The 27395-nt window shown below is 38.9% G+C and overlaps 1 protein-coding gene across 4 annotated transcripts in view; it reads left to right on the forward strand.

Annotated features, from left to right (window-relative positions):
• Positions 1-27395, forward strand: part of cep170ba (centrosomal protein 170Ba) — a 59102-nt gene that overhangs the window by 16467 nt on the left and 15240 nt on the right. For 3 of the 4 annotated variants that reach the window (XM_056251580.1, XM_056251578.1, XM_056251579.1), the window contains exons 6-12: positions 521-653; positions 10409-10540; positions 13739-14206; positions 18247-19007; positions 22877-23044; positions 24036-24174; positions 25911-27338. In XM_056251580.1, coding sequence (XP_056107555.1) covers positions 521-653; positions 10409-10540; positions 13739-14206; positions 18247-19007; positions 22877-23044; positions 24036-24174; positions 25911-27338 — 3229 coding nt within the window. The remainder of the gene's footprint in view (positions 1-520; positions 654-10408; positions 10541-13738; positions 14207-18246; positions 19008-22876; positions 23045-24035; positions 24175-25910; positions 27339-27395) is intronic. The other variant, XM_056251581.1, reaches the window with a different exon arrangement.

The following is a 27395-nucleotide window of genomic DNA, read 5'->3' on the forward strand; positions in this document are numbered from 1 at the left end:
TAAACCATTAAAATGGAATCCAGAAAACACAGAATTTGGTAAACATGGAATAAAAAAAATAATTAAATAAACCCCCCCCCCACATATTTCATAGTTCATAGGTCCCTAAACATGTAATTTTTCTAAACTTTAATACATTTTTGTTAAATTGTATAAGTTTCATGATTCCAAGTAATTAGACATGCTTTTTGATTACTAAAAATGTAATTTAACTATAATTAAAAAATTAAAACGGAAAAGAATGCAGTCCAGAAAAATTTTAACGGAAAAGAATGCATTTTGAAAAAATAAAACTTGATTTCATATTGCCCTACAGATACAACTTTTGAATTTAATGGCTGTCAAGTGATTCAAATTTTAAATCTAATTAATTACGTGATATGCCGATTTATTAAAATGCTGTTAAATCGACAGCCCTTGTATTTATAAATGAGCATGAACTAAAATGAAGAAATGCTGTATTTTCAGAGTGTGTGTGTTGAGATATGCTCATGTAATTTATATATTCTCTGGATTCCAGCATGAAAAATACACCAGCCAGCTTCAGTTTGGTCAAGAGATGCCGGAAACCAAGAAGCACATCAGGACAGAGGAGAAACAGAGAGACTCATTACGCCTCAAATCAGAGAAAGCCGAGCGGAAGAACATCACAGGTACTTCTGAAACACACGAGGAACTCGCTTCACCTTTTAAATTCATGTTTCTGGTCTTATTGTGAATGATTCATCAGTGACATTACTATATAATGAAAATTCTCTTCCTCTCAAACGATCTTTTTCAAGAATTTCTGATTGATAAAATCAATTCCTACTTTTTACCTTCTAGAATGTCCTGTTTTATTTGGAAATGTGGCCATTGAACGTTGTTTCATGTTGACTAACTTTTTTGTTCAAAGATTTGCCTTGTGAATTTATCACCTATTTCTTTTAGAAAAAGGTACATTTTTAGCTAGTATTTCCACGCCATGCTGACCTTCCTGACTTTGAGCCACAGCTGAAATTAGGGCTGGACCCAAATATTCGAATATTCGTTCGGTGGGTTGGTATTCGATTTGAAAATGTGACATTCGAATATTTTTTATTTTTTTTTTTGCACACCTGGCAACCCCCTCGAAACGGTTCTCATTCGCGCTTGAATATGTTTTACACTATAAAATCTGGTGAAATATAATACTTAACATATAACTTCGTTATAGCTACTTAATAAATATATTTGCTTCTTCTTGGACTACTAAACGTGTTCCTGCAACGGGAGTATCCTCTGGCTAGAGCGCAGAACAGCGGAGTGTGTGTGGACAGAAGTGCCTCAGCTTGTTTTGGGTTAAGCTGCGTTGCTTTGACATTGTGGAAAATAGAATAATAGAAACAAAATGTATTATCCTACCCGTTATTATCAATCTTAATTAATCTACTGCGAAATCTTAATATAAATTTGTGATGTTGTTATTGAAATTGTGATTGCTACCGTGTTCTTTATTTAGGCTATTACAGTTCGTTCATTTATTTTTCGTTTGTCTTTATTTAAATTTCGTTTTTATTTATTTAAATTTCGTTTTTGTTTTATTTAAAACTACTCGACTTTGTCAGTGAGAATATTATAAGACTATACCTTATTAAAAATATTGCTTAAGTTAAAAGACCTGTGTGTGTGTGTGTGTTTTATATGCAGTGTCCATTCTCGGAACATAAGCCCTGCTCGCGTGAGGCACGCGCTTCTCTCTTGCACTGTTCTGTAGTTTATTAAAACTTTATTAATTCTGAACGTGTCGCGTCTCGCCTGTCTATATTGCACCAAATACGACACTGCACTCCTTGTGAAGTCGTTTGGATGAACGGTTCTCGAAATATTTAAAATGCAAACGGACAGACAGATATATAGAGATTCCGAAGCTTCGAATATTCGATGTTCGTTACTACCGAAGCTCAACAAATGGTGTTCGGACCAGCCCTAGCTGAAATGTCATATTTCTGCACTGTATTGCTTGCATAGTAAACTACTGAATCTATTTGTTTTTGCACAAACTTTGCTTTATAGATAATTTCAGTCGTAGGTGTGTCACGTCTTTTTAAGACTTAAGAAAATCCTATATATATGTGTACTGTGTGTATATATGTGACCCTGGATAACAAAACCAGTCATAAGTCGCACGGGTTTATTTGTGGCAAAAGCCAATCTTTAGGATATTAAGGAAAGATCATGTTCCATGAAGATATTTTGTAAATTTCCTACTGTAAATGTATAAAACATTTATTTTTGTGAGTGGATGCAGCCCAATCGCGAACATAAATGCACAACAGATTCCAGATCTTCAATAGTTTTATCTCGGCCAAATATTGTCCTATCCTAACAAACCATACATCAACAGAAAACGTATTTATTCAGCTTTGATGTATAAATCTCAAAATTTCTAAAAATTGAGCCATGTGACTGGTTTTGTGGTCCAGGGTCACATATATGATTTTCATATATATATATACACTAGGGCTGGGTAAAAATTATCGATTTCTCGATATTAAAGGTGCTCTAAGCGATGTCATGTGTTTTTTAGGCCAAAACATTTTTTGTCACATACAGCAAACATCTCCTCACTATCCGCTGGCTGCCTGTCCCCTGAACACACTGTAAAGAAACGCGATCTCTGTAGACAGCCCATGCTTCACAAACAGCACCAAAAACAAACTGCAGCGACCCGCTCCCCAAAACATAACAAACTGTTCCAGCCAATGACCGACAAGAAGGGTTTGGGGGTGTGGTTTGGGGGGTTAGTGTGCGGATGAGGAGGAGGGAGGGTCTAGCTAGCCTCCGTTTTGTTTGACAATAGTTCGAACGTCAACAAGAAGTGACGTCACCCAGGATCGCTTAGAGAACCTTTAATCGATTCTCATTTTTACGAACCGATATCGATTCTTAAATCTCAAGAATCGATTAGTCAATCCTGTTTTCATTTGATGAATGAATGGAAGATTGTAGCGCGCATCCCATCCAATAAATCACAATAATCTTTGTGCTTTGTTACTATTGATACTAAATAAAGTCTCAGATTTCTAAGTACGTCCATTTTCTAACGAAATTCAAAAACATAAATAGCGTTTTGGCGCTGTGGCGTGAGATCGCTCTGGCTCAGCTCAAGAGAAGCAGCAGCGTGGTGCGCACATGATCTCCTCTTCCGCCTTAATAATACCAGTTACAGCGCGAAATAAACATGAATGAATGTCTGAAAGTGTGTTAAAAGACAGAGTACAACTTATCGAAATCCGTATCATGTCACATGGAATCGCTCAATCAGTGTTTCAACCGTGGAAAGACGTCAGTAAAACAACTTGCAAACAATGTCATGTAACGTCACATTTACCTCAGAAAAACCATATGTGACCATAAACTCGTTAGTCAGCTAGAAAAATTAACTCTAAAGAGGAGCATTTTGCTAAATATATGCACCATATTACATATTCATTATAATTTTTTATGTTCTTCGATATTTAATGCATGTTTGAATAAATCTGGCAAGTTTTTATGACAGCCACCATTTAAATGTTTATATTTCATATAACTTTATTATTATAAAAATAAATAAGTGTAATTTAAGTGTTTGTATAGCTACAAATCAGTTAATTTTTACATTCAATATAGTAGGCTAATGAAGCCTATAGGCTACAACTGACTCCCATAGTGTACAGCATTAGTTAAGAGATTTGTTTTCCTTGAGAAAATTTGCCATGTATTGCACCTGATATCCAAAATAATCTATATTGAATCGAAATCGAATCGAATTGCAAGCTTGTGAATCGAAATCGAATTGAATTGTGAAATTTGTGTCAATACCCAGCCCTAATATACACCAAACACTTGTGATTTTGAAAGTGTAGCGAGATCAACTCGATTACAGGCGGATTATAGGCGGAGCTAAAGAGGTCTTCTGGCACGTGTTGCTTTTTTCGACTCGCTGATTCTGTACAGCATCATGGGTAATGTTAGCCTGGATGCCAGCCGAGCTTAGCCCCGCCCACAACATTTGAGGATGGGAAGTTCGGTCTGGACTTGATCCGTTGTGAAGCAAGTATGCCCGAACCAAAGCTGTTCGGACCAATCAGATTGTCAGGGCGGGCTTTATACGATGATGGACAGATGATCAACCGTAACGTAATCATCACGTCGCCAAAGAGCGCTTGGGTTGAGTTCGTTTACAACAAAGATGGCCGCCGCTGGAGAACTGAGATGTGTAGATTCAGCCATCGTGTCTGTTATAGAAGATGTAGACGGCGCATTCATTTTAAAAGAGGAACAGAGAAGCGCGATCAAGCCATTTGTCGATCCAATCAAGTCCAGAGGCATTTTCTTTCCTGGTTCGGTTGAAACGCCCCATAATCACAGCCCAATGGAGCAGATTCAGACTCACATGGTGACTAGAGTCTGAGTATGACGACATCAGGCTAGGGTAATGTAGCTTTTCACCAGGAATTCCACAGTTAAACATTTTAAAAATAAGCCGAAATAATGCGTGCTGACGGCTTTAACAGAAACAAACACAATGGAATAACAACCTCGTAACTCAGAAACATTTAAAGACAGACTTGCTGTGACTAAGTTATCATTAAAGATAAATTTCCCTATGGATAGAGAATGAATGGAGTTTTTAACTCCCGAAACGGAACTTGATGGAATGTTCAGCATTCCGAATCTAACCAACACGATGATGTCATTGTGATATTTGCATACTTCCCTTACAATCACTACGGTTTCCTTCAGGAAGTGTGAGTCTAGTTTGAATATTGCGGGGTGTGAGTGATTTAAAAGGCTTTTAATGCCCTTTCATTAACTCGTGTTTAACATACCCATCATCAGTGTCATAAGACATTCTCTTTATCTTGAAGAATCCAGACACAGGGACTCGATTAATCTGTTTCACATCGGCTAAACATGTACCGTTACTGTTAAACCCTGTTAAACTAACGTCAGCTCTCACTGAGTCTGTTTGGACTTGTGTGCTTCACACATCAGGCATCACTAATGCTAATGTTCATACTGAGGGTTATATATGTGATCAAACCCCCAACACTCACTATTAAAGCATCAATATAGAGAAATGTGAATTTGTCACACTCACAGAGACATTTGCTTAGTGCTCTTAAAGAGGGATGGTGTTGCTCATGGGAAAATGAGTGGTTTCACGGCTGAGCGAACTGGAAGACCTGAATCATCCAGTGAAAACGAGCTCTGGAAGCGTTCGCTGTGTTTGTAGATGATGTGAATTTCCCCCGAAAAGCAGATCAGATGGACAACATGGCATACAGCGGTTTCTTTGTTCACTGAGTGGATGAAAAGCAAATAATTATGTGGAAAATAAAACCAGAAGAGACATCATTTTAATTTGAAAATCTAAATAAAATGCTTGCTAAACCTGCATGTCATGTGACCATAAACCAACATCAGAGAACCGTGAACATGCGAATGTGTGGTTAAATTATCTTAAAAACCTCAAGTAAATATTTTAGGACAAAGTGGTTCAGCTAACAAAAAAAGTTTAGTAGATAAATGCAGCTAAATAAAGAATTAAACAGTGCATGTTCTTTATATAAATACATTTTGTTATGCATTAAAGCGCATGGGTGTTTAGATGGACGACAGTAAAAGCTCGTTCTCATAAGGACTTCATGAGAGAGTTTCTGTCCTGTGCTTTCTGACCTGGTCCTGCCCAACTGACTCATGGGATTGAATCATGTTTAATCACTTTTTTCCTAGTTCTGTTCCCAATAAGCAGCTCTTAGCTCAGTCCCAAACAAAAAGAGTTACGTTTGAGTCAGATAATGTTGCACTCAGTTTGGGTTGATCCTTCTTAAAGGGATAGTACACCCAAAAATGATTTAAAAAAAAATTGTTGTTAAACTTGCATGAAGTTCTTCCTTCTTTTGACCAAAAAGATATTTTGAAGAAAAACAGAAAAATGTTATGTTTTATGTTTTAACATAAACAGTTGAGAAAGAAACGCATGTGTGCCAGTATATTGGATCTGTGCGTCAGGTCTTAAAGTGACAGTAGCCTAATATATACAGTACCGGCTGCCAAATTAAGCCATAATATTAAAAATATCTATATTTTTGGGGAAAAAATAAAAACGGATTTCATAGGACCCTACAGATACAACTGTTGATTTGAATTATGGCTGTCAAGTGATTCACATTTTTCATCTAATTAATTGCGTGATATGCCGATTAATTTAAATGCTGTTAAATCGACAGCCCTAATTTTGATAATGTATATGTATATTAACATTAACTAAAATTAAGGTGTGTGTGTGTGTGTGTGTTGGGTAGGTTTAGGGGTTGGGTTAGTGTGTATGTGTGTTGGGTAGGTTTACGGATCGGGTTAGTGTGTGTGTTGGGTAGGTTTAGGGGTCGGGTTAGTGTGTGTGTTGTGTAGGTTTAGGGTTAGGGTTAGTGTGTGTCTGTTGGGTAGGTTTAGGGGTCGGGTTAGTGTGTGTGTTGGGTAGGTTTAGGGGTCGGGTTAGTGTGTGTGTTGGGTAGGTTTAGGGTTAGGGTTAGGGTGTGTGTGTTGGGTAGGTTTAGGGGTCGGGTTAGTGTGTGTCTGTTGGGTAGGTTTAGGGGTCGGGTTAGTGTGTGTGTGTTGGGTAGGTTTAGGGGTCGGGTTAGTGTGTGTCTGTTGGGTAGGTTTAGGGGTCGGGTTAGTGTGTGTGTGTTGGGTAGGTTTACGGATCGGGTTAGTGTGTGTGTTGGGTAGGTTTAGGGGTTGGGTTAGTGTGTATGTGTGTTGGGTAGGTTTACGGATCGGGTTAGTGTGTGTGTTGGGTAGGTTTAGGGGTCGGGTTAGTGTGTGTGTTGTGTAGGTTTAGGGTTAGGGTTAGTGTGTGTCTGTTGGGTAGGTTTAGGGGTCGGGTTAGTGTGTGTGTTGGGTAGGTTTAGGGGTCGGGTTAGTGTGTGTGTTGGGTAGGTTTAGGGTTAGGGTTAGGGTGTGTGTGTTGGGTAGGTTTAGGGGTCGGGTTAGTGTGTGTCTGTTGGGTAGGTTTAGGGGTCGGGTTAGTGTGTGTGTGTTGGGTAGGTTTAGGGGTCAGGTTAGTGTGTGTCTGTGTGTTGGGTAGGTTTAGGGGTCGGGTTAGTGTGTGTGTGTTGGGTAGGTTTAGGGGTCGGGTTAGTGTGTGCGTGTGTGTGTGTTGGGTAGGTTTACGGGTTGGGTTAGTGTGTGTGTGTGTGTGTTGGGTAGGTTTAGGGGTCGGGTTAGTGTGTGTGTTGGGTAGGTTTAGGGGTCGGGTTAGTGTGTGCGTGTGTGTGTTGGGTAGGTTTAGGGGTTGGGTTAGTGTGTGTGTTGGGTAGGTTTAGGGGTCAGGTTAGTGTGTGTGTGGGGGGTAGGTTTAGGGGTTGGAGTAGTGTGTATTTGTGTTGGGTAGGTTTATGGGTCGGGTTAGTGTGTGTGTGTGTGTGTGTGTTGGGTAGGTTTAGGGGTCAGGTTAGTGTGTGCGTGTGTGTGTTGGGTTAGTGTGTGTGTGTGTGTTGGGTAGGTTTAGGGGTCAGGTTAGTGTGTGTGTGGGGGGTAGGTTTAGGAGTCGGGTTAGTGTGTGTGTGTGTTGAGTAGGTTTAGGGGTCGGGTTAGTGTGTGTGTGTGTGTGTGTTGGGTAGGTTTAGGGGTCGGGTTAGTGTGTGTGTGTGTTGGGTAGGTTTAGGGGTTGGGTTAGTGTGTGTGTGTGTTGGGTAGGTTTAGGGGTCAGGTTAGTGTGTGCGGTTAGGGGTCGGGTGTGTGTGTTGGGTAGGTTTAGGGGTCAGGTTAGTGTGTGTGTGTGTGTGTGTGTGTGTGTGTGTGTGTGTTGGGTAGGTTTAGGGGTCGGGTTAGTGTGTGTGTGTTGGGTAGGTTTAGGGTTAGGGTGTGTGTGTTGGGTAGGTTTAGGGTTAGGGTTAGGGTGTGTGTGTTGGGTAGGTTTAGGGGTCAGGTTAGTGTGTGCGGTTAGGGGTCGGGTGTGTGTTGGGTAGGTTTAGGGGTCAGGTTAGTGTGTGTGTGTTGGGTAGGGTTAGGGTTAGGGTGTGTGTGTTGGGTAGGTTTAGGGGTCGGGTTAGTGTGTGTGTGTTGGGTAGGTTTAGGGGTCGGGTTAGGGTGTGTGTGTTGGGTAGGTTTAGGGGTCGGGTTAGTGTGTGTGTTGGGTAGGTTTAGGGGTTGGGTTAGTGTGTGTGTGTGTGTTGGGTAGGTTTAGGGGTCAGGTTAGTGTGTGCGGTTAGGGGTCGGGTGTGTGTGTTGGATAGGTTTAGGGGTCAGGTTAGTGTGTGTGTGTGTGTGTGTGTGTGTGTGTGTGTGTGTTGGGTAGGTTTAGGGGTCGGGTTAGTGTGTGTGTGTGTGTGTGTTGGGTAGGTTTAGGGGTCGGGTTAGTGTGTGTGTGTGTTGGGTAGGTTTAGGGGTCGGGTTAGTGTGTGTTGGGTAGGTTTAGGGGTCAGGTTAGTGTGTGTGTGTGTGTGTGTGTGTGTGTGTGTGTGTGTGTGTGTGTGTGTGTGTTGGGTAGGTTTAGGGGTCGGGTTAGTGTGTGTGTGTGTTGGGTAGGTTTAGGGGTCAGGTTAGTGTGTGTGTGTGTGTGTGTGTGTGTGTGTCTTGGGTAGGTTTAGGGGTCGGGTTAGTGTGTGTGTGTTGGGTAGGTTTAGGGTTAGGGTTAGGGTGTGTGTGTTGGGTAGGTTTAGGGGTCGGGTTAGTGTGTGTGTGTTGGGTAGGTTTAGGGGTCGGGTTAGTGTGTGTGTGTTGGGTAGGTTTAGGGGTCGGGTTAGTGTGTGTGTTGGGTAGGTTTAGGGGTCGGGTTAGTGTGTGTGTGTGTTGGGTAGGTTTAGGGGTCGGGTTAGTGTGTGTGTGTTGGGTAGGTTTAGGGGTCGGGTTAGTGTGTGTGTTGGGTAGGTTTAGGGGTCGGGTTAGTGTGTGTGTGTTGGGTAGGTTTAGGGGTCAGGTTAGTGTGTGTGTGTTGGGTAGGTTTAGGGGTCGGGTTAGTGTGTGTGTGTTGGGTAGGTTTAGGGTTAGGGTGTGTGTGTTGGGTAGGTTTAGGGGTCGGGTTAGTGTGTGTGTGTTGGGTAGGTTTAGGGGTCGGGTTAGTGTGTGTGTGTTGGGTAGGTTTAGGGGTCGGGTTAGTGTGTGTGTGGAGATGCTCATTTCATTTATACGAGTCTCAAATCATGGTTCTGAATGACATTCACACAAGGGTGCAACACAGTATCTCCACCCGAACTCGAGTAGCTAAAGTGGGTCAACATCTGTGACGCGTCACCACAACTTTCCAAATAAAGCTAGTCCTGCGTTTTCGGCTGCTCCCTGTTTCCTGCTGTTCCATCTTTGCCTTTGTTGTCGGGGCGAAGCTATTTAACATCAACAGTGTCCATGATCCGACATGTAACCAGCGTGACTGGTTATCTCTGACAGCAGCTGACGGTTAAGATGGCTTTGATTACTGATGTCGGGTGGAGTCCAGAATGTGCCAGTGTTATTGGCTAAATTACGGTTGCTGCACTGAAGGCTTCAGGCCACACATGCAGAATGTGTGCATGAACGTTTCCCAACCTTTTCATTTGGTTTGAAAATAAGCTGTTGTGTTGCTGGCACTGACATGAATAGAGTTTAAAAACAAGTTTGGTTCTTCTTTAACAGTGGAAGGAGTTTCTTTCTTTTTTTTTTCCTTTTTTTTTTGTTCAAATGTTTTAGGTTTTTCTTTTTTTTTTCTTTTTTTTTACCTAAATGAATATATTTTATAAATATTTAAATATAGATTTTTTTATTATTTCTTTATTTCTAAAATAAGTAGTCACCTATTTAAGTATGACTTTTTAAAAATTAATTTATTCTTTTAATCATCAATAATTGTATACATTTATTTGAATATTTTTATTATTATTTCTGTATTTCCAAGATGTCGTCACCAATTTATTTAATTTATGTAGTTTTGTTTAAAATTTTTACATTTTGTAAATACATTTTTTACCTACATTTATACATTTAATAAACATTTAAATGGTCTTTTTAAATTATTTCTTTATTTCTAAAATAAGTAGTCACCTATTTTTTTTTTTTTTTTTACATATTTATAACATTATTTTACTTTTTTTGTATTTCTAAAATAGGTAGTCACCTATGTATTTTTTTTTTTTAGTATTACATTTTTTTTGTTGTACTTTTACTTTTTTCTTATAGTTTTTTTTAATGTACTGTAGTTTTTTTTGTATTTTTCTGTATTTCTAAAAAGGTTATGTCAGCTGTGTATTTATTTGTTTAGTATTAAATAGATTTATTTTAAAAATATTCATTATTTTTATCGTTTTTTAAATGTATTTATTTTTAAAACAAATAATGTAACCAGTTCCACTGTATTAATGTAAAGTGTCTTCTGGCATTAATGTCAGTGGTTTCATCAAACTCTTCCTCTTCCCTGGTGTGATCACAGACCCGCCCGTGTCGAGACCCACGCCGCTCTACGGCCAGCCGTCCTGGTGGGGTGAGGATGATGAAGCAAAGGGTGAAGATGATGAAGAAAAGGGTGAGCGTTGTGACCCGAGCGCTCATGAACATCACGCAGGTTTGAAACTGAGACTCATGATCCTCACACCCAATCCCAGATACACATTTACACAGGGACTTTACATCATAGCGGTTCTAAGACGTCAGTTTCACTATCGCCAAATTAGACAACCCAGTGAAATCCTCGCGCAAGTTTCTTTGTCAGAGTGTGTGAGAAGTGTGGACAGGAATGCAGCTTTAGTGTGAAGTGAGAACAGATACAATCCTTTTGTGTTCGCTGATCTCGAGCCTGAGGAATTCAGTGCTAAACTCTGCGCTGGCATGAGCTTTAAAACCCGTCAGGCGAGCCGGGTCAAGCTCGTGATGGATTAGCAGCCAGTCTTAGTCCAATGAGAAGGGCATTGTATTTTCCCTCCAGTCTTAAGCACTTCTCAAAGTTTTCTTCAGAGATTAAAGGGTGACCATAGAAACATTTGTTCCATTGCAGTTGGCTTGTGTTTTAGTTTAGTGTTTTTAGGAGTAACCTTTGGTTTAGCATTAGCGGACAGCACGTTTCATATATTTAATATTGTTATACACACTTCAGACAGTTTATTTTCTTCGGCATTTCATGCCTGTGTTTAACAGTGTCCTACCCAGCCACGATGTGATAATCATTAAATCCATGTTAATCTGAGTTTTATCCTAACCAGCTGCAACACAGTCAGATTTGAGATTTATCGCATGGTTTAAAAATGAGATTTATTATGATGAATAACCCACCTATTTTTATAATATATATTTTTTAAATTTGACCTAAATATGTTTTATAAATTTATTTAAATGTAGATATTTCTAAAATAATGTCATGCATTTTTTTTTTTTTTTTTACATAAATTTGTTTTATACATTTATTTGAATATAGATTAAAAAAATCTAAAATTAATTTTTTTACAAATTTTTTGTTCTGTTTTAAAGTGAAATTTGGTTTAAAATCCATCAACTCAGAGCTGTATATTAAACATAGATTATATTGTTGCTTCATGCTGCAGTTTGGTTTTAGTTTGGACAGAAAATGAAGTTTACACGTGTTACACCGGGTTAGGACAGTGTGTGAGATAAACCTAAAATACTTGACCTTAACCTCACAGCAGGAGTGACTTAAGTAATGTAAGTGAATTAGCTCTTCTGTATGTCACACGCACGAGTCTGGCACACATCCTAATCTGTCTGTGCAGTTAGTTTGTAGTGATGATGCTTTGGAAACTAATGCTTCTGTAAAGCTTCAAATCTTTCGTTATAAACCAGTGGTCTGGAGTGCATATCAAACTGACAAAATCACATGATTTCAGTAAATGAGGCTTATAACAGTTTCAAAACATTTCATAATTTCAATGGTTTGCTGCTAGGATCTCAGTTAACCCATGAACCGGTGGTTTTTAACTCCTCTTGGATCAACTTTATAATGCAAACGTTATTAAAGACATATTTGTATAGTAAATTAAAAGCTAAAATAGGTGTTTTTCTCACATTTAGATTTTTTTTACTGTAAAATTCTAAAATGATGTGCTAACTTCATGTGCAAGGTGTCATCTTTTTCAGAAAAATATTAGCTTTCAACAAATTACAGTTATTGACCATTATTGTGTGTGGTGAGTTTGTAAATAGAATTTAAATAGACAAAAATAAAAAATAAACGAGAATAAATTTACTGATTTTTATTTAGGAAAAAAAAGAGAAAAATCATTGAACGAAAGAAACTAACACTTTAAAGTTAAAAAATATACTATAATACATATATACCAGTCTTTTTTTGTGACATTGGGTTGCACAGTTTTCATTTAGGACACTTTTTTTCATACACGCACACACCACATGCTAAGATACGTGAAAGAGTAACGGCCATCCGCCTCCCAAGTTTCACTAAAAATCATCCCAATCCCCTCGTCTGCTGTCTACCACTTCATTCGCCATGTATTCGTTCGTTTCTTTTATTATTTTATGCAATCCAAAACACTCTAACCTGCCACGCTTCGTATCTGTGCTGTTCATGTTGTCTATCAAATCCATTCAAATTGCCCAACAGTAGTGCAAACGGTTGAAGAGTTACGGTAAAATGAATACAGCTTGCTGGTATGTGTCGGCGACGACAGCCGGTTCTAAAGGGTTAAGGCCGGATTAGCAAAACCCTCCATAAAACGTACAAAACAAGCCCTACAAATAAATAAAAGACCACATATTACACAGACACTTCATATTTAATGGTATTTCAGGGCTGCAACTAACGATTATTTTAATAATCGATTAATCCGTCGATTATTTTTCCGATTAATCGATGAATCTGATATAAAAAAATAAAAAATGAAAACAAAAAAGCATTAATTTCCAACCCTTTATTCAAAAACAGAGCTGACAGTGCAAAATCACAGTGCAAAAAATCTTTAAAAAAATCAGAAAGTGCACAAACGGGTTGTTCATTGAACATACCTGAGGTGTTAAAGTAATAATAATAAATAAAAAATTTGACTAACACAAAAAACATACACATGTATGCTTTACATATGCTTTTTTTAAAATAAAGTACTCAAAAATATGTATTTTTTTTTCTTTAATGGGACCTGAGCTGTCAGAACAATAAATAATTTATAAAAAATAAAGAAAAATACAAATCAGAAAACTACACGTCGATGATAACGGTATCGCTTTCAAAAGTGTGCTTTTTCCGTCCCCTAAAATGCCGTTGTTGTGTAAATGATCGGCCAAAACTCGTACGTTTTCTGTATTTAGTTGAAAACGGTGTTGTGTAAACGCTTCAAAAAGTGATTCATTTTGTGATAACCGATAATTATTTATATTTGAAAGCCAATAACCGATATATTGGCCGATAAATCTAAATTTAAATTAATTTGTTTTTGCAGTCAGGCTCTCAAAAAATATTAGTCTCACCATTGAAACCCATGTCCTAAACACACAATTATAACGTTCTCATTATAATTTTAAGTAGCCGATATGACAGACTTGTGTTTCACTGAACTGTATTTTCCTTTTTTGAAGTGATTTCAATCATATTTCAAGCTATTTAAAACTATCATGTTGAACAGTGCGCATCTGTAGAGTCTCAGCTGAAGGAAATACTCCATTATTGTTTATCAGTTTTAATAAATCTGCCAAATTTTCTTTGCAGGCAGATAACGATAACATTAAAAATGAACAGATATCGGCCAAATAGATAACATATATCGGCCATTCTATCATTAACGCTGATGTCTTTCCACAGAAAACCACAAGGATGGTACCGGATGTGAGGTCAGTGTATCGCCAGATGAGTTTCTCGATGGCCAGGGAAAGTCCGGTTACGCTTTCCGCAAGGAGCCGAGCTACTTTGAGATTCCCACGAAGGAGATCCATCCAAAGCCCAAAACTTCATCCCTGGAAGTCCAAGAGATCCCCACAAAAGACACGGACCACAAACCCCCTTCCACTCCCCCCGTGGTCCAGGGCCATGCCTCCTTCACCATCGAGTTTGATGACCAAACCCCTGGAAAGATCAAGATCAAGGACCAAGTCACGAAGCTCTCGGTCCGCCAGCGCAGGATTCCCACCAAAGAATCGATAGCCAGACTTACGGAAGTGATGTCGGCGGAGAACAAAGTTGCTGATTGGTTGGTGCAAAGCGACGCCACTATGTTGAGGAGTCTCGATGAGCAGTCTGGGTCCGACGAGCTCTCGAACAAGACCTTCAAGGGTAAACGACTCTGAATCGTTTCTGTACAGGTGGAAAGATTAATAACACTTAAAGTCCCCATGAATTCAAAATTGACCATACTTACTTTGTCTGCCTAAATTGATCGTTTTGTGGTGAACAATTCATCCATCCAAGTCAATCCACACAAAAAATTTTTTTGTCTTCGTAATCTTTAATCAAAATCTGAAATTTCCCCTCCCCTCTGCGTTGGAGGACCTTGCCTGATGACGTAGGTTTCACGGTTTGGGCGTCTGCTTAACATCCGTAACCACGCCCCTCCAACTGACAGTAGACAGGCTGAATGAAAACACCTACTTTTCTAGATCCAATCAGGTGCTAGTTGGGGAAAAAGCCACGCCCACCATTTTGCCTCATTTAGTATTCCGTTTCTCTCGGAAATACGTCACAACACTGGAGAAAAGTCGTTTGCAACTTCCGGTTCACGGGGACTTTAAGGCGAGACACGGCAGGCAAAAACATCACTGGTCAATTTTGAGTCTTCTTTCACACTTGTGGTGAAAAAAAAGTCTGAAATACACATTTAGGTCTTTATTTTACTACACTTTGTCTGTTTGCGTCTGTAGATTTCTCATAAATTCATCAAAAGTTGGCGTTGTAAATCATCCGTTCCTCCGCAATCACGATCTGCACCCTGTCATCACACACACCGTTAGAAAGCTCTCTCTCTCCTGTACAATGTTGTCGGATCCAAATATGGTTATTTCCTTTTTATCAGCAACCAATCGTGAAAGTAAAAGGGCGCAAATGCGCAATCTCATTGGCTGATGCTAAATCTTTAAAGCCCGTTTTCTCAAAATGACTTTTCTCTCATACTCAAAGTCCGAAATCTCCACTTCGGTAGCACCTATATACACCAAACTTTCCAGTCTTGTACCTAGTTATATTATGAAGACATTTACTGAGGGATTTGTAAATATATTATTGCTAGCCCGATTTATATAACATTTTATTCCAAAAAACATGGCAAAAATAATTTTTTTAAGGCTATTGACAGTATATTCTGATTTATAGGATAACAAAAGTAGATATCCATAAATCCCTCTGTAATTTTTTTCCCATCTAATATGTGAACACAATGAAAAAAGAATTTTGAACCTGGCTTTATCCAATACTCAGATTTCATTTTTTGAAATATATGCAAATTAGTGCATATTTAATTAGATAATGCCTAATTTGCATATTTAAACATTAAATTACAGAAAACTTGTAATACATTTTTTTTCTCATCTTAATGTAGGTAATCAACTGGGAAAGTTTCATGATGATATCTGCTAGTTAAAAAAATTACCCTATTCACCTGTAGTGTCTCGCCTTAAAGACCTAGAACATTTTTTGGGGAACCGGACTCGCCTGTACTTTTCTTGTTTTTCTAGCCCAAGAGAACTTGACGTTTCAATCTAGCTCATTTAAATTCCAAATTTTACATTTATTTTTGTCTGGGTGAATTTACCAGGTTTAAGAAAAACGGCAGCAACATGTTTTGATGTCCTGAAGTTTGGATTTTTTTCCTTTAGAAAGTTATACTTGGTTATTCCAGATTTCCAGATGAAATTTTGTCTACATGTAACAATCCCTAAGCAAGTTATAGCCATTTATTACAACATTATTACAGGCGCTTTTCAGTGAAAAACTGGTGTTTTTCATTTACTGACAATGTAGATGTGTCCAAAAAAAAAATCAGAAAGTAAATAGAAACATTGTTATATAATAATAGCTCACTAAAGCAAAGTGACTTTATATATATATATATATATATATTTTACTAAGGATATAATAATCTGGATAAATTTAAAAACACCTTTTTTTTGTGTATGTTTTGGCCTTCCATCAACACTTTCGTTTTGTACAACGAAAATCGCTTTTTGAGGACGCGCTCCCGATCGGATATATTTCAAAATATAATGTTTATGTTGTGTGGACTGTGAAAACGGAGGTATCCGACAATGATAACGCATGTTTAGTTATAGGTATTGTTGTACCAGATAAAGGTCGACCGATATGGGTTTTTTCTCTGGCCGATGCCGATAAGTTCTTTGTGCAGCACTTTGGACAACAGTTGTTGTATTAAATTGTGCTTTATAAATAAATAAAGAAGCTGCCAACAATGCACAATAAATCTCTTACATCGTGTCTCCGCTTTGTTTGTTAATGAGGTTTGGCGAGCCTGCATAACTCGGCAGTGCTGAATAAAACCCTCAGACTCTGACTAACTTGAACACCTCTGATTGGCCATTGCGTTCAAGAAATCAACAACTAGCCTATGTCTGTGATTGGCTACATTGCTCACTGCTGCAAAAACACGTTAAAAAACGTCTATGGTTGAAAATTCAATTGATTGCGTTTGAGGGTGCTTCGATATGCGTCTCCCTATTAATCAGCCTAATTTGTAGGGCTGGTCCGAATACCATTTTTTGAGCTTCGAAGCTTCGGTAGTAACGAACATCGAATATTCGAAGCTTCGGAATCTCTATATATCTGTCTGTCCGTTTGCATTTTGATTATTTCGAGAACCGTTCATCCAAACGACTTCACAAGGGAGTGCAGTGTCGTATTGGGTAGCCTACAATATAGATAGACAGGCGAGACGCGACACGTTCAGAATTAATAAACTTTTAATAAACTACAGAACAGCGCGAGCGGGATGCGTGCGCGCCTCACGCGAGTATGCTCCGAGAACGAACACTGCACTAGTGATATAAAACACACACAGGTCTGTTAACTTAAGCAATATTTTTAATAAGGTAGTCTAATATTTTTCTCACTAACAAATTACTGACAAAGTAGGGTAGATATAAATAAAGAAGCGGCGCGCGCAGGGCTTATGCTCCGAGAATGGACACTGCGCTAGTGATATAACACACACACACACACACACACACACAGGTCTTTTAACTTAAGCAATATTTTTAATAAGGTAATTTAATATTTTTCCCACTAACAAATTACTGACAAAGTAGGGTAGATTTAAATAAAGAAGCGGCGAGCCTCACTCAAGCATAGGCTCCAAGAACGGACACTGCAGTGATATAAAACACACACACGTCTTTTAAATTAAGCAATATTTTTAATAAGGTAGTCTTATAATATTTTTCTCACTGACAAAGTAGGGTAGATTTAAATAAATAAAAACGAAATTTAAATAAATAAAAACGAAATTTAAATATAGAAAAACGAAATTTAAATAAAGAAAAACGAAAAATAAACGTGACGTCCCAGTAAAATCTCAAAGTCTCCTATATTTAGCAGTAGATTAATTTAGATTAATAATAACGGGTAAAAAGGATAATACATTTTGTTTCTATTACTCTATGTTCCACAATGTCAAAGCAATGCAGCTTAACCCAAAACACAAGCTGAGGCATGCACTTCTGTCCACACACACTCCGCTGTTCTGCGCTCTAGCCAGAGGATACTCCCGTTGCAGGAACACGTTTAGTAGTCCAAGAAGAAGCAAATATATTTATTAAGTAGATATAACGAAGTTATATGTTAAGTATTATATTTCACCAGATTTTATAGTGTAAAACATTTTCAAGCGCGAATGAGGTGTGCAAAAAAAAAAAAGAAGAAGAATATTCGAATGTCACATTTTCAAATCGAATAGCAACACACCGAACGAATATTCGAATATCCGGGTCCAGCCCTACTAATTTGCAGCACAAATTAAATAAAAAAATGCCCAAAATTGGCCAGATCAAAGGCCCTTGCGCACTTTTTCCGATTTTTCGTATTCGTGATTCAGTGGCTCTGAATTGTCAAAACTCCATTCAAACTGCTTGCCATGGATGTGAAAAACGCAGAAAATCGAACCCGATTCGATTTTTTTTTATGACGGACGAAAGTTTCGGAGGCAGTGTGCAAGCGTGATTGACATAACGTGAGGTCGTGTTTATGTTTTAACGTGCGGAAATTTCGGACTCAGTGTGCAAGGGCCTTAATTGGTCGACCTCTAGTACCAGATTTGTTTTTGCCTGCTATTCTCTTCCTAAATGTTGACCTTTTACTTGTGTTGTTTCTAGATGCACACCATCATGATGATGATGATGATTTGGAAGAACCAGAAGAACCGCAAAAGGTTCAAAAGATCGTCCCACAACTGGAAGGAAAAGATTACCCAGCTAACTACATCCCAGATCCAAAGAGCCAAGGCAAACCGGATCCCCAGCAAGCTTTTATGGTCGAGTTCTTTGACGACGGTCAACGGAAAAAACGCTCGCAGTCGTTCACCAATAACATGTCTTCTCCTGACTTCCAGTCTGCTTTAAAAAGCAAGCTAGACAAACGAAAAGTTGCAGGCCAGGCTGGAGAGCGAACACCCGCATCATCCGCACATAACGCACCCACACAGCAGTTCACGATTCCCCTTAAAGGCTCTGATGATACGAAGCGGGCCGAATCTCTCAGACGGGAGAAAAGCGAGATGCGCATGAGCACGTCTGACTTTAGCTCTCGCTCCACGTCAAAACCCTTCGGCAGCATCGGCCGGAGATCCAAACTATCGCAGGACTTCGCAGCCGAGTTGCTCAGGATGTCCAAACCTAATCCTGCCTCCACGTTGGACCATAAAACCTCTTCTTCTACAACTACGACACACTCTAGCTCTACTCAGAGTTTTCCTGCCACGTCTCATCCCAGCATTAACCACATGGAAGTCAACTTCACGGAGGCCAAAACTTCTCCGCATGAAGAAGAGGACAGTTTGAGTGATGCAGGGACCTACACTATTGAAGCTGAGGGACCAGATAAAGAGGTTGTGGAGGCACGGAGTTTGATCGATCAGGTACAACCCCGTCACTTCAGCTTGACATCACATTTGAGTAGGGCTGGGCGGTATGAGGATATATATCATGGTGACCAAGTGTCTATCATTAGTAGGGCTGTAACGATATGCGATATGAAACTGAAATCCACAAACCTCCAACTCTCAGAGTTATCCTTCCCGTCCAGATCCAATGCTACCACATCTTTAAATTACTATTAGTAGTATTTGAAGTTAACATTATAAAATATGTAGACCTACACCACAAAACTAGTTGAGGATAAATTCTTTAAGGGGTCATATAATGCCATTTTTGTACAAGCTAATATGATTCATTAGGGTCTAAATTAAAAGTTTGTAATATACTTTAATTAAAAATTCTCATTAGTATTGTAAGAAAACACTTATTTTACCTGGTCAAAAACAGCTCTGTTTTCAGCACGCCGTTTCAGTGTATATGACTTTAAATGATAATGAGCTTTGCTGACTCCGCCTCTCTGTTCTGTGCGTACACCGTTTGTAACACAATAACCATAACGCGTTGTTCATTATAAACGGGGGATTATGCATTATATTGAGAACGTCATACATAGAAAACATGCCGTAATGTACCCTAAGTGTAAACCATAGACGCATTCATTGTGAAGCGTGCAGCTAGCGATTTGCAAAGATTAATATAAATATTAATATAAAGGTTAATAAAACGTTACACTCACTTCTTCTGGAGGTTCAGCAGGAACACGAATATCTGGTACCGATCCTTTATTCAGGAGCAGCTTCTTAGCAAATCCAGCTTTATACTGACCCTCGTTTATAAAGCAGTCTGGTGAGAAATGATTCGCACAAACATGAGAGCATTGACGTTGCTCGTGGGGAATATTCCCTTCGAAAACAAAACTCAGCCACTGCGTCTTCAGCGGTTCGGGTTTAGGAACATTAAAATGACTGTGTTCGTTATTAAACCCAAGAACAGAACACCACAATCGCTTAGACGCCATTCTGCTCATAGACAGTGCTCCAGCATATCAACAATGACCGCGCCGCGCAGACTATGATTGACAGCTGGCTCACGAGCGAGGGCGGGTCTGTGTTGAAACGATGCTGTCAATCAACAATCGTGGGAGGGGCTTCCGAGCGTGTGACGTCACAAGGTCGAACGGCTTGATTTGAGGCAGGGGAAAACATATAAGGAGATTAAAACAAAACCACTGGATGGATTTTTATCATTATATGATGGTTGTGTACAGGCACTGCCAACACACATTTCAGTACAATCAACTTGTAAAAGTGCATGTACCATTATATGACCCCTTTAATTTGACCTGTAACGGGCGTTTCACACCGGGAGCAGGAGCGGCACGCGAATGTTTACTGCGCTGCTCACGCTCAACTAAAGTGAAAGCACGCTTTTGATGGACGACATAAATATGATTTCACACAATAAGTGCCCAAAATGCACAGAATAAACACATCTAGTGTGTTTTAACAAGAACTGGAGTAGGCAAACAAATGAAAATTAAGAAAGTGAAGAATCTAGGTGGAGATGATAGGTTTTTCAAATGTTATTTAATAAAAAATATCTTTTTTTTTTCTTTCTCAAAATCTCTCTTTCTCCCCCAACCAAAAAAAAAGAATCGAGGTTTGTATCAACTCGTGATCCGAACCGAATCGTGGGTTTGGTGTATCGTTACAGCCCTAATCATAGAGAGTCTGATGTATCATTTATATCCAGGGTTTATCCCACGGGTCCTTGAAATCCTTGAAAGTTTGTGAATCTGAAAAACAAAAGGCCCCGGAAAGTTTTTGAAAATGACCATAATAGATACAGGTCCTTGAAAGTGCTTGAATTTATCTTGTTTATTTAGGTTTTTGGGGGAAAAAAATCCATATTCCCTCCGGTCCGCTAATGTGTTATTTCACCAACACTTCGTGGCCTTTGCACACTAGCTTGCTTGATTTACGTTAGCTACGTGTTACGTTAAGTGTTTCCGCGCGAGGTGCTTTGTGTTGTACGTTGCCATGACGATCACGCGTGCACTAAACGACAACGAAGGAACCTCAACGTTTGGTGTTCGACACTACAAATGTGTTCCTATATTAAGTGCTTGAATTTGAGGGTATTGGACCTGGAAAGGTCCTTTAATTTGAAGTTAACCGAGATGTGGGAACCCTGTATAACGTGGTATGTAAATATTTCCACATAGCACAGTACACTACTATTTATTAGCCAATTTTACACCGCTTCACTAAAAACCACTCCTCTCTGAAACAACGTCACACAAACCTATCATTTCACTAACAAATGGAAGTTTTATCAGAAAGAAATCACTGGAAACTAGCGAGATTGCATTAACGACGAACATGATAAAAGCACCAGTTTGTTGGCATTTTTGTGGTTAACCTAAAAATTTAAAACCCAAGCCAGGGTTCGTACAAGGTGCTGAAGTGCTTGATTTTACTTTTTTTAAATTTAAGTCTTAGAAAACCCCTGAAAAACAGCCATATTTATTGAAAGGTGCTTGAATTATTGAAAGATGATATATATGTGAAAGTCATGTTTAATTTTATTGATAAAACAATCTTTTCACACAAAATTAAAGCTGCAGCTTGTCTTATATAGATTATATAGAGTAATTTCTCATGGCTGTGAGCGTGATATTGCTCATATAAATATCCAAGTATATAATACAGCTTTCATTCTTTAGGTCAATCATATATTAATGGGGGGAAATCAGTTTGAATGAGAAAAGCGAAATCTTTGTCATAGTATAGTCAAAGTTTTCACAGTCATTGCATGTGCTGCACTTTATTTGTGCCATTTTGTTTTATTGGTTTATTTTTATTTATCGATTTACCTTTTTTAGAATTTGAAAGATGACAAAGATAAGTGAGATCTCTGATTATAATCCTTGATAGCCGAAAAAGTAGTGCTTAAAGTCCTGGAATTTAATTTTACAGTATCGGTACGAACCCTGCCAAGCATCGAAGTTTTACACTAATAAGTGATACATGGACCATAATACATTTATTAATGTCAAGATTGCACATTAGTCACACAGAAATAAAGTGGTATTTACCGTTATTTCACAAAAGGAAGAGGACAAACGTACTTATTTAGACACGTCTGTGTTCGTTTATTTGTAATCACAGGACATTGTTTACATCACATTTAGAAAGAACGATCATTTCTATATAAATTCCTCCAAAAATACGACCTGAGGAGCTTAAGCACTCTCTCCAGTGACAGTCCCAATACAGTTATTTAGGAAGTGCTTTAATTATAATTAAAGAGTCAGTCCTAGACCTCCTCCTGTCCGATTTTAGGGAAAAATCCGGTCCATCGGAGACGTCCATTAGATATCTTAGGAAAGAACCACACAGACACAGTGAAATCACCATGGGAAAATCTCACAGTAAAACTTGGAGTTGTGAAAAATATTTTTTTGCCAGATGAGAAGTTTATCTATGTATCATCTTTGTACTCTTAATTCCTTTTATAACTGTTTTAATTTTCCTTGCTAATATTTTAATTCCAGCACTTTGAATTGCCATAGTGTATGAAATGTGCTATATAAATAAACTTGCCTTGCCTATAATATAATAACTATATCTTGATATACCGTTTATCGTGAAATAAAATAAGATTTTGGTCATATCGCCCACCCTAGTCTACATTTAAACTGCTTAAAAAAACCACAAACATAACCTGTCATTAGAAGCCATTGTTTCAGTTGTTATTCAGGTTATTTCAGTCACTTCCCTATAGTATATGATCACATTTTCAAGTGCCTTCCTGAATAATTCACCCAGTCAAGAGTTGAAGAGGTCCGGTCAGTTGGGAACAGACATATAAAAGCCTTCATAATTCATGCATGCTTTATCATTAACAGGTGTTTGGTGTTGGCAACATCAGCCAATCCGCAGCAGCAACGACATTTAAGCCTATAGTTGGTGACACTGAGGGTCACGATAGTCTTCTACTCAGTGAGAATAGCTCAGGCCTAAAACTGGGCCAGTATCCGAAAGACCGTAGTGACACAGACAAGGGTCCAGTACAGGTAAACTCTCACCTGACTATAAACGTTAGCATGCTAACGCCGGATCATGGCCGTCATCTGTCAATCACTGCAATCACTGTGGTTTTATTAGGATCTTTCTTGGGCATCTTCTCAAAGCTGTTTTGATGGGGTTTTTTCCTGCTTTCGGATGATTATGAATGGGTGATTATGGATCTTTAAAGGGCCTGATCTCTTTATATGGTTGAGATATTTTCATTTGGTATATTTTGAAATTTTTCTTTGAATTTACTGTTTGAGTACCAGAATCGATATATTTAGTATGCCAGCATAATTGTAGTAGGTTTTATTTAAATTAAAGGAACTTGAATAAGTTTTTATATTCTTCATTTTAATGTATCTCTTTTTTGTAAAGTAATAATTGTTTTTTTTTAGCATAGCTGTTATTTTTTTAAAACGAGTGAACGCTATGAAAGTTAGAGTTTTAACTATTTGCACAATATTAATTGAAATATTTACAAAGTTTATTCTTAATTTGGGACAGATCTATAAGGATTATTTAATGTAAGTCAGATGTCACCTAAAAGTATATGATATGCAAGGCAAGTTTATTATTTTATATAGCACATTTCATACACATTTTATGTAAAACACTTTAAATTACCACTAAGTAAAAAAAAAAAAAAGAAGAAAAAGGTAAGAAATAGACAAAAAAAAATTCAAAAATGTAATTAAAAATAAATTCTTAAATTAAATAATGTATAAATAAAAGAGAAATAAGATAATGTTATTAGTGTAAGGGTTTTAATAAACATTTTCACAATATTTAATTGCAACATTTGCTCTAAGCAGTTCAGCGCAGTTATTTTATTTTATATTTAAGTATTTATATTATTTTTATATTAACATAAAACTATTTTACAGATGCAGTGAAAATATCTCAACTTTTTTTTAAATGTTTTATTCCACTTTAAACCAATGTGATGTAATAGAAGTGTTTTGTTTGATTAGCTGGTTTGCTCCTCCTCTGCAGATGCAGTCGATGACGACGTTGACCCCTGGAGGCTCTCGCTGGGTCTCGCGCTGGGCCAGTTTGGCCGACACCTATTCAGACTCGGGTCCTGCTTCAGGACTGTTGGATATCCCCACACAGGCTGATCTTTCTACCGGAGGTATGGAAAAGTCGCTTGCTTTCTTCGCTTGTGTCTTTGCTATAGGGCTGCACGATATTAGAAAATACTTGCATTGCGATATTGTTTTTCGACGATATAAATTGCGATATAAAAACTATTTCACCAGATGATTTGAATAGCTCTAATTGAAAATAATGAATCATTCTAGAATGATTAAGGTAATTTTGTAGGGGGGTGCATCTGCATAGAAAATGAAACAAGCATAGATGAATACAATAGAAGAAAGATACAATTGAAAGAAGCAGTGCTTTGTTTTTCAGGTAAATCTAACAGTATTCAGGTACAGAAGTTGAATAATCAAATGTAAAATAACAGTCTTCACTGCATAAATGAAATCTAACTAACTAACTTATATAATTAATTAATACAATTTATCTTTGTTAAAGCTACAAAAATCATTTTTTCTTTCTCTTTTGTTGTTTGATCACCATTGGTGACACGAACAGCGGCGGGGACATTAGGCTGCTGTCCCTTTAAGACAAATGCATGGACCTAATATAAATGACACGCATCCGTTTTCTTTCTCAATTGTTCACAGGGCTCTCAAGTTTTGAAGACAGGCAAGAGTGACATTAATGATTAATGCATCCATGGCAGGATATAATTATAAAATATGACATGATTTTAAAACTATACCATTGACTATGCAATACACTTTAGTGCTAATAAAATTATTAAGCCTATTTGGAGAGAGAGATGTTTATAATGTGACAATATGTCAGTCATCGTGCGATAACGAAAATATGACTAGGCCTAGACTACTTGTTCTGAGCAGGTGTTGTCAGTGAACAGGCTGTAAAACTGTTGGCTAAGTTACAGACACTCATGAAAACTGATGCTAATTATCTGGGAATCATTCTCTAACAACAGTCAAGTTGTCTTTGTTTGTGTCAAACAAATTTGTTGTAACATTAAAACAGGAGATCATGACTCAAAGTAATGCTTTCCTCTGCGGGTGAACGAAACTTTCGGAAGATGTTGCAGCAGAATCACGTGAACAATTTTTTTTTTCATTGGTTGTTGCGTTAAATCTTACCCAGATACAATAGTGCTATTTTCTGATTGGCCATTGTGTAGCCCCTTTCTTCTTTTTTTTTTGATTGGCTGATAAGTGGCAGGCTCGACTAAGAACCTGGGGAGACGCACTTGATTCCTGTCAGTTCCATAGTGACAGCGGTGCGCCCAGAGACATTTTGGGCACTGCGGCATATTGAATATATTATAAATGGTTTTTCCGCGTGAGAAATACAATATGTGTCGGGAGTGCGTGACAAAAGACCGGAATGAGTGACTGTCACGTTCAATGCGTGACACTTGAGAGCCCTGTGATTACAACATATATAACCGACTGTGTTTGGGAGAATACTCGTCGAGACGGACATTTTGACTTCACTTTGCGTGCACGTGTCCGTTAAAGGTCAAAAGAAAGAGAATTCAGCGTGCCTGTGTGGGTGTGTGTGCGTGTGTGCAGAAAACAGTGTGCGAGTCCGCTTGCGCTTGACGCCTAACTCGACTTAAAAACACATGCAAATGATTCTTTCACTCTATGATGGTAAAACTTTGCAAATAATCCGCAAATCACATGAAAAACGATATATCGTGCAGCCCTACTTTGCAAGCTTATTTGATTTTTCCTATTAATTATGTCTTTTAAGCTGGTGAAAGGATCATCCACCAAGTTATGCTTAACCGAATTGCTAACTACTCGGAAACAGGTCATAGCAGCAGATCAAGACGAGTTCTGCCTCCGGTTCCTTTGAAGGAGAAGATTGAGACGCCACCGCCCGCAATACACATCCACCCTGACTCGTACCTGTCCGGTTTGGAGAAGAGTTCGCAAGTTCAGAAGCAAAAGTGGGATCCACAGAAACTAAGTGTCCAAGATGATCTGGATCCAGACAGCTTGAGTGATGCCAGCAGGTCTGATGATGGATCAGTGGTCGAGCAAAGCAGGACGACTCCTGACACAGCTTACAAGACGTGGAACCGGTCTTCAAATACGCAACCCAAGCAAGAAGAGACGAAAGATATGGATTCGCCTCCCAAATTCTCCACCGCTACTTTAACGCGACAGCATGGGAATATTACCAAGCCATCACACATTGATCACCCAAGCAAGGATGACTCTCTTGGTGCGGACAGTTCAGTGTCTATTGTCAGACAAGAAAGTTATACCAAAGTAAGGGCTAGTGATGACATCCAGTTGTCCAGATTGCCTCAGATATCTAGTCAACCCTTAGGCAAAGATGCTTTTAAAGGTGTAAGCAATCAAGACACTCAGTCGTACCTCAAAGACACAGAGGATGTTTTAGCGTCTCTGGAAGCCAAGCTTCTGGACCAGCAGGAAAACAACGGTCGCTCCCATCTGGAGGACTCATTCTCGGAAGAATCGGACACTTCCAGTACAATCAGTGGCAAAAACGCTTTGGTTTCTGTTCCTAAGAAGCTTGTCGACATCAGAGGACTTTTAAAAGGTACCGGACAGTATTCAAGAGAACCCAAGACTCCCGATGATCCATCGTCCGGGATAAAGGACAGTGATGGCAAGAGTTTTCAGCGCCGGCGTAATCTTAGTTCTCACGACTTTGCGCCAGAACATCAAAGTCCCACCGCAAGACGTGACGTCGTTTCCGACCAGGAATCGAATTCCCAACCTTACAAAAAGTACACAATTCCTCTTCAGAAGGAAGGTACGAGCAAATCCAAAGGTACGGTGCAACAAACTCTAGCTCGTTCCAATAGCCTCTCCGCTCCGCGAGCCACGAGAGCTTCAACGCTTCGCCGTTCCCGCTTGGGCGAAGCCTCCGACAACGAAGGCACCGAAACCGACCGAACGTCTCAGAACTCCGACGTCAATCCCTCGGGGAGCACCCGAGGCGCTCAGGAAAGCAAGAAACTCTCTCGATTGGACATTTTAGCTTTGCCTAGGAAAAGGACAAGCTCTTTTAACACTACCAGTGACACGGAGTCTTCCGCGAGCCGGACTGGGTTTTCAAACCGAAGCACGGAGTCGGGAAGCTCCGTGCGGAAAGCTTCAGTGCCGGATCCCAAGGCTCTTCTAAGGAAGGTTTCGAACGCCATGAACAGGCAGCCGATCGTACGCGGACGCTCGAGCAGCGCTAAATACGCCAGCAGCACTGCTAGTGAGTATCATGCTTCAGAAGGGCTTCTGTGTTTGATTATTTCATTGAGAGATTTGC

This window comes from Rhinichthys klamathensis, unplaced genomic scaffold (genome assembly GCF_029890125.1).
Source record: "Rhinichthys klamathensis goyatoka isolate OS25496 unplaced genomic scaffold, OSU_Roscu_1.1 h1tg000085l_1, whole genome shotgun sequence".
Taxonomy (NCBI): Eukaryota; Metazoa; Chordata; class Actinopteri; order Cypriniformes; family Leuciscidae; genus Rhinichthys; species Rhinichthys klamathensis.